At 44.7% G+C, this 8,391-nt stretch overlaps 1 protein-coding gene and 1 non-coding gene across 8 annotated transcripts in view; both read right to left on the reverse strand.

Moving 5' to 3' along the window:
• Positions 1-4,259, reverse strand: part of SYTL5 (synaptotagmin like 5) — a 63,258-nt gene extending 58,999 nt beyond the window's left edge. For all 7 annotated transcript variants that reach the window (XM_039914711.1, XM_039914712.1, XM_029083025.2 and 4 more), the window contains exon 1: positions 3,808-4,259. In XM_039914711.1, the coding sequence (XP_039770645.1) occupies positions 3,808-3,926 (119 nt within the window). In that variant the 5' untranslated portion in view covers positions 3,927-4,259. The remainder of the gene's footprint in view (positions 1-3,807) is intronic.
• A 3,195-nt stretch (positions 4,260-7,454) lies between these two features.
• Positions 7,455-7,570, reverse strand: MIR1384 (microRNA mir-1384). The gene has a single exon (NR_034824.1). It is a non-coding gene; the product is annotated as a microRNA mir-1384 (primary transcript).
• Positions 7,571-8,391: the final 821 nt, after the last annotated feature.

An 8,391-nucleotide genomic window follows, 5' to 3' on the forward strand; every position in this document is an offset into this window, starting at 1 on the left:
TCCTTGTCCAAAGGAGCTTACCAACTTCCCCCAACATGGCGTTGGGGAATAAAGTGGGGGGCGGGGGGAGATGCCAAACTCAGATTCTGGGGTTCAGAAAGAAAGGGAAAGCAAAAGAAACCTCATATTACCCAACAGCATCGACCCCAACGCTTGGCACATATATGTGCTTAAATGCCACAGTTTATCATCAATATCAAACAAATGTTACTGAAAGCGTAATGGCCTTTCCTGAGCTATCACAAGCAAGCTGCAAATAAACCACACATAAAACTGAATATTCTTTACATATGGGAGCTTTGGGTATCCTAGAGAAGCAGCGTGGCTCAGTGGAAAGAGCCCGGGCTTGGGAGTCGGAGGTGATGGGTTCGAATCCCGGCTCGGCCACTTGTCAGCTGTGTGACTGTGGGCAAGTCACTTCACTTCTCGGGGCCTCAGTTCCCTCATCTGTAAAATGGGGATTAAGACTGTGAGCTTCACGTGGGACAACCTGATTACCCTGTATACCCAGCGCTTAGCAGAGTGCTCTGCACATAGTAAGCGCTTACCAAATACCAACATTATTATTATTATTATTATTATCCTCTGTTAAGTTTCATCTGATGGGGCTGGGGAAGTGACCAAGGAGAAAGCGAAGGAAGAGAAAAGAAAGTTAGGAGAGAACAGTGGAATAGTTGCACAACTAAACTATAATGCGTTTCAGAAGAAAAATGTGTTTGCATCAAGTGACCTACATTATGAAACAGGGTTAACTGGAGCAAGAACCTGTCACTTGTGTACGGATCGTGTCCTGAAATAAGAGGTTGTTCGGGTTCCATTAAAGCAGATGAATTAAACCCGCTTCCTCTAAAAGTGCTGAATTTTAAATTTTGCCAGTGTTCTGAAAATTTAGTTTTTATTTATGGCCAGACCCAAACTCCAAAGGTATCTTTCCTTTTTATTCCAAATGTAACCATCATTCGTATTCGGGACCCGGAGAAGCTCAGCAGACGACACGATTGGAGCTCTCTGTACTTCGCCACTGATTGAATATCTCTGAGGGGCTGAAACAGGAACTCTGGGATCTTAACGACGGCATTAGCATCAATCAAGACAAATGTGAATGCATTTTCAAGCAAATTATCCAAGGGTTTTACACTCCTTCATAATTCAGTATTCTGCAGGCGTACGGAAACAATCCTATGACTCGTTTATGAAGTTCCCTTTAGCTCCAGGTATAGCTGCCGGGAGCATTCGATCGCAGGCTGTGTACAGAATGAACAATGTTCCGGATCCTATTATGCATTCGAGAAATACGATCTATTGATCGATCCTGGACATAAACTCACGAGTTCTGTCATCTATTGGAGTAGCGTGGCCCAGAGGATAGAGCACAGGCCTGGAAGTCAGGAGGATCTGGGTTCTAATCCCACCTCCACCTCTCGTCTGCTGTATGACCTTGGGCAAGTTACTTAACTTCTCTTTGCCTCTGTTCCCTTATCTGTAAAATGGGAATAAAGGCTGTGAGCCCCCATGTGGGACAGGGACTGGGTCCGACCTGGTTGATCGTATCTTTTACTGTTCCCCAACTCCCAGCCCCACAGCACTTCAGTGCATATCTGTAATTTATTGATATTAACGTCTGTCTCCCTCCCTCCACCGTAGACCTTAAGCTCACGATCGTAGAGAATGTATCTGTTTATTGTTACGTTGTACTCTCCCAAGTGCTCAGTACAGTGCTCTGCACACAAGTGCTCAATAAATGCAATTGAGGGACTGAATGACTAACCATCTCAGGGTTTAGTACAGTGCTTGGCACATAGTAAGCACTTAGTACCACAATTATTATTATTAATGTTGTCGCCTAATTGCCAATTCCTTCTCAGTCAACCATACACGTGGGTTCACTGAGTTGGTCACCAATCACATGATCACGGAAACAATGAAAAGATCAGTGCTCAGTACAGTGCTTGGCACACGGTAAGGGCTTAATGCCATGCCGTAAGCCCGTCAAAGGGCAGGGACCGTCTCTATCTGTTGCCGATTTGTACATTCCAAGCGCTTAGTACAGTGCTCTGCACATAATATGCGCTCAATAAATATTATTGAATAAATACTATTGAATGAATTATGATGGAATCAGAAGACCTGGGTCCTATTCTCGGCTTCGCCACTTTGCCGCCTGTGACCTTGGGCAAGTCATAACTTCTGTGGGCCTCAGTCTCCTCATCTGTAAAAGGGGAATTAAATACCCGTTTTCCCTTCTACTTACACGGTGAGCCCCATTTGGCTTAGGGATTCTTTTCAATCCGCTAATATTTTACCTAACACCCCCCAGAAACATAGTAACCACTTAATACCCCTATCGTTATCATCGTCCTTTTTCACACACCTTTTGCCCAACATAGAGGGAAACAGAGTGGTCTAGCGGAAAGAGCACAGGCCTGGCAGTCAGAGGACCTGGGTTCTAATCCCGGCTCTGCCATCTGCCATCTGGGAAGCAGCGTGGCTTAGTGAAAAGAGCCTGGGCTTTGGAGTCAGAGGTCACAGGTTCGACTCCCGGCTCTGCCACTCGTCAGCTGTGTGACTGTGGGCAAGTCACTTCACTTCTCTGTGCCTCAGTTACCTCATCTGTAAAATGGGGATTAACTGTGAGCCTCACGTGGGACGACCTGATTACCCTGTATCTACCCCAGCGCTTAGAACAGTGCTCGGCACATAGTAAGCGTTTAAAAAATACCAACATTATTATTATTATCTGTACTCTGTTTACCTTGGGCAAGTCACTTCACTTCTCTGTGCCTTGACGGCCTCATCTGTTAAATGGAGATTAAATCCTCGTTCCTCCGACTTAGACTGTGAGTCCCACGTGGGGCAGGGACTGTGTCTAACCTAATTACCTTCCATCTACCCCAGCGCTTAGAAGAGTGTCTTTCATTTAGTAAGCGCTTAACAAATCCCACTAACAGAAGAAAAAAAAGAGGATCCCTCAGGTAGAAGCCCTCTTGGTCATCACGGCTGGTTTTCACCCTACAGAACTCCCTTCTTCCCATCTTTTTCACTGCCCCTACTCCACGATAGCAAGAATCGGGTCTGATCAGTCAATCGATGATATTTACTGAACGTGCACTTCACTTGGGAGAGTACAATAGCACTGCTGGACACGATCCCTCAGTCAGTTGAATATATTCATATTAATTGTATTAATTTGTATTAATATCCGTCTCCCCCTTTGGACTGTAAATTCATTGTTTATTGTTGGATTGTACTCTGCCAAGTGCTTAGTACAGTGCTTTGCGCACAGTAAGTGCTCAGTAAATATGACTGAATTAGAAATTGCTTATTTATTTATATTAATGTCTGCCTACCTCTATAGACTGCAAGCTTGTTGTGAGCATGGAATGTGTCCGCTAATTTTGTTGTATCGTCCTCTCCCAAGCACTGAGTGCAGTGCTCTGCACATAGTAAGCGCTCAAATACCGTTGATCGGCATGTCATCGGCTTTTTCACCGGGATGGGTTGATGGGAGAGGGAAGGGAAACCTGATAAGGATTGCCAGAAAGGACAAGAGTTTGGATTCTACCATCCCATTCTGCAAACCCCAGTCCTCTTCCTGAAGTTAGTCCCCCTATACTCTTCCAAAAGCACAAATTTCAATCCCCTAATCCCGTAGACCGAGCAGACCAAAAGAAAGAGCCCAAAGCTGCTTCTCGGCCCTCTGAGCAATAAAGAAGTCAAATAATTGACATTTCGCTCGACGGCACTCTTCTGACTTGAGACGCCACGAAGCGGGGTAATGATAAAGTGAGAAGAGATGAAAAGTTTTACCTGATCCTCTTGTCTTCGACTTTTTTCAGATATTCATCTCTCTTCAACACGCCCAGGATCGTTTCCTTCTCGTGCTCCAACAAAAATGACAAGTTGATGATTTCCAAGTTCTTCGACATGGTGGCTGAGGGTCGGTTCTTTCTGGGGTCGAATCCGTCGGAGGCCCAGCTGTTTTTCCTTGAATCTCAGGGCGACCCTTGCTCGCTTCTCAACAGGAGACCCTTCTCGGAGTTCATGGAGAGATGCCAATGGTGTTCAGGAACTTCTCCGGCCTAAGCAGGAAAATGAGGTCCCCAGGAGGACCGCTTTCCAAAACAGTCATCGTTATTTTGTCAGGAGAAGATCGAGCGATTCGTCAGAGTCCTGCCGGCTGCAGGAAAGCGGTCCGGAGGTGATGTCTCACTTCAACTCTTCACAGGGCTTCAGCTCAGAAGTCTGGTCCTGCTTTTCCCGGTTCCTGAAGGAAACATAAAGGAAGAATATGAAATGGAAGGTGTTGGCCCATGAGCACGTGAAAATGTTTGAGACCAAATCTGCGGAGGACAAGAAGGCCTGGTGGGAAGAACACAGGATTGGAAAGCAGTAGTTCCGACTTTGCCACTGGGTTGCTGAGTGACCTCGGGCAAGTGACTTAATTTCTCTGAGCCTCTGTTTCCTCACATATAAAACGAGGCTAAAATGAGTCATGAGCCCTCTGTGCTACCGGGACTGTGTCCAGTCTGATAACCTGCTGAGTGACCTTGGGCAAGTCACTTTGCTTCCTCCGTACATCAGTTCCTTCATCGGCAAAATGGCCATTCAATACCTGTTCTTTCTCATACTTAGACTGTACGCCCCCTGTGAGTGCTGACGATCTTATCTACAACCTATTCCAGTGCTTAGTACAGTGCTTGATACATAGTAATCATTTAACGAAAACCACAATTATTATATCTCCTCCAATGTAGTAAGCACTTCATGCAATAACAACGATTAGGGTTCTTAAGACAGTAGCACACTGACCCAAAACAAAAGTTCCGGAGAAGCAGCTGTGGCTTAGTGGAGAGAGCCTGGGCCTGGGATCCGGAAGACCTGGGTTCTAATCCCATCTCTGCCACTTGTTTGTTGTGTGACCTTGAGCAAGTCACTTCACTTCTCTGGGTCTCAGTTACCTCATCTGTAAAATGGGGGATTAAGACTGTGAACCCCAGGTGGAGCATGGACTGTGGTCAACCAGAGAAGCTTGTATTTACCCCAGCGCTTAGTACAGTGCCTGGCCCCCAATAAGCGCTTAAATATCATCAATAAATCCCCAGCCCCAATTTTTGTATACAAACATCACATCATTCACTAAGTCAATCATCTTTATTGAGCATATACTGTGTGCAGAGCACTGTACTAAGCACTTGGGAGAGTACACTAGAGCGGACACATTCCCTGTCCACAGCGAGATTACAGTCTAGAAGGGGAGACAGACATTAATATAAATAAAATTACAGATATGTACGTAAGTGCTGTAGGGCTGGGAACGGGGAATGAGTAAAAGAAGTGAATCAAGGTGACGCGGAAGGGAGTGGGAGAAGAGGAAAGGAGGGCTTAGCGAGGGAAGGCTTCTTGGCTCCATCCATCCGACTCACCAACCAACCGTGATGTTCTCATCCACTCGAGGGAGATACTCCCTCACTACCTCCAACCAGTGAGGAGAAATTGAGTCAACGATTATGAATATAATGGTATGTGCTAAATGCTTACTGTGTGTACTAAGCACTCTTCTTAGCACTGAGGTAGTTTCCAGGTAAGCGGGTTGAACAGAATCCCTGTCCCCAGGGGGTTCACAAGCTAAGATATTTCCCTGGAGCAGATGGAATGTGACCATGCTAGAGAGTGGCACTTTGCCACAGAGGAAATCCTTTGCGGGCCTATGTTTAAATTTCCGTGCGCTAACCAAGTGAAATCACCCCAGTTGCTTCATTCAAGTGTCCTTATGGAGCACTTACTGGGTGCGGAGCACTGTACTAAGCTCTTGGGAGAGTATAATAGAACAATAAGCAGACACATTCCCAGCCCACAACCAACTTCCAAAGCAAGAACACAGGGGGTTTCCAGGAAGGACCAGTAGAGCACAGTAGCCGCTCGTATTTATTGAGCACTTACTGTGTGCAGAGCACTGTACTAAACACATTCCCTGCCCACAGCTAGTTCACAGTCTAGAGGGGGAACTTGGTGCTGAGCACCAAAGAAATCAGGATTTTTGCTCCTTTCCTCCTCTCCTTCGTAAAGTGTCAGGCAGTAAGTAAAATATTCAACAATAATACTGGAAGTCAAAAGAAAGATAGTAAAGGTAGCAAGAGCAAGAGCGAAATATAAAGACTAATCAATCAATGACATTCACTGAGGGCCTAGTGGATAAAGTCCGGGACTGTGAGTCAGAAGGGCCACCTGGGTTCTAATCCCAGCTCCGCTGTCTGTCTGCTGTGTGACCTTGGGCAAATCACTTCACTTCTCGGTGCCTCAGTTACCTCCTCTGTAAAATAGGGATTGAGACTGTGAGCCCCACGTGCAACGGGGATTGTGTCCAACCCGATTTCCTTGTACCCACCCCGGTGCTTAGTTCAGTGTCTGGCATATAGTAAGTCCTTAAATATCCCAATCATTATTATTAGAACATTGTGCTAAGCCCTTTTGTGTGTACGGTAAAATAGAGTTGGTACATACTCTGCTCACAGTAAGCTCTCAATAAAAATCGGCCAGGTATACCGATAGCTACATAATGCGCTTAGTACAGTGCTCAGCACATAGGAAGCGCTAAATAAATACCACCGATGATAAACCTTGCCCTCAAGGAGCTTAGAAATCTGTAGTATTTGTTGTCCACTCCCGTATGAATACAAGGTAGGGAAAAGACTGAAATCATCTGATTCTCATAAGAAAAACCCTCTTTCTATTTTTCCCAAATTGGTCACCACTCAGAAATACGATGTTAATGTATTTAGGGAAAACAAGAGTGTTTCTATGGAGCTTGGGGGCTTCCACAGGACCTCTCGCAATCTTCATTAGCTATTTAGTAGCATGTTCAAAAACAGTCGTGATAGACTAATCAAAATGTTTCGCGTAATAAATTTGATGGCCATACAGAGGCTTGATTTCAACAATTAATTCAAACAAAACAACAGTGAAAACAAAAATCACTGGTGGCGCTTAGAAGTAAAATGCTTGACCCAGGAGACAGAGTATGGCCAAATGGATCCTAATCCTTTTTGCAGTACTTGAAATGTAGTTCATCAATAATTCCTCCATGGTTTAATAGAGGAAAGTTCAGTAGGATGAAGCAATATAAATCAAGCCCTATTCTGTTGTTCAATCAAGCAGTATTGAGCGCTTACCATTTGCAGAGCAAAATATCACAGAACTGGTAGACATTTTCCCTGCCCGTAGTGAGCTTACAGTCTAGTTCCCTGATTCTTTACTATTTCAACATTTTAATGGGAAGGAGAGATGGATTTTGACAGGTAAAATGGTGAAACCATTTTCAGACTAAGACAGAAGAACGAGGAGGAACAAACAGAGTTTAACTTAAAAAAAATTCATATTATGATCTACTAAGATTTTTTTTTATTAACTCCTGAAACAGATGTGTGCTGTCATCACACAGCCATCCCCAAATCAAACCATTACAGAAGCACAGAAACTCTGCCACTTGGTTCCAAAAATTGCAACAGGAGAATCCAAACCTCAAAATGGAGTACAATAAAAAGAAAAAGAAAGCAGTTGCTTCGGTTAATAGGAATCACAGACTAAGCAGTACCAGACTCAGTGAGAGTTAAAACAAGGAGTGAATCGATAGCGGAGGATTAGATTTTTGAAGTAGTATAGATTCTGCCTGGCTGTACAAAACAGATTTTCTTTCTTCTTGTGGCAGATTTGACTTCCCCGTATTTCAGAGGAATGGATTTGGCTTGTTTTCCTTTGTGGCATTTTTTCCAGTGAGAGTGGAGAGTAAAATTGAAGTTGAATAACTAGATCCGACATAGAATATGAGCTTTGCGAGAATAGTCGTTTTCCCTATCAACTGTCATCTATCTGATCCCTATTAAAAACTTCTGAAATGTGTTGCTTGGAATGGGGATGAGGAAATAGATGACCACATCGCTCCTTGGTAGAGAGTAGTAGAGACTTGCATGCGTGCACACAGAATGCGCGCACTTAGACGTCAACGTCAGCGGTATTTACCGATCGCTTATTATGCGCAGAGCACTGTACTAAATGCTTGGAAGAGTACAGTGGAACGGAGTTGGCAGACATGTTCCCTGCCCACATATGAGAGGAAGCGTGGCCTAGTGAAAAGAGCACGGACCTCGGAGACAGAGGACTTGGGTTTTAATTCTGGCTCTGCCCAATGCTTGCTGTGTGGCCTGGAGCGAGTCACTTCACTTCTGAACTCCTCAGTTCCCCGGTTCTCCCTCCTACTTAGACTGCGAGCCCCATGTGGGACACGGACTGTGTCCAACCTAATTCACTTGTATCTGCCCCAGTGCTTAGAACACTGTTTGACACACAGTAAGCGCTTAACAAGTACGGTTTAAAAAAAAAACCAAAACATTCACC

The sequence above is a fragment of the Ornithorhynchus anatinus genome, chromosome 18, assembly GCF_004115215.2.
Source record: "Ornithorhynchus anatinus isolate Pmale09 chromosome 18, mOrnAna1.pri.v4, whole genome shotgun sequence".
NCBI lineage: Eukaryota > Metazoa > Chordata > Mammalia > Monotremata > Ornithorhynchidae > Ornithorhynchus > Ornithorhynchus anatinus.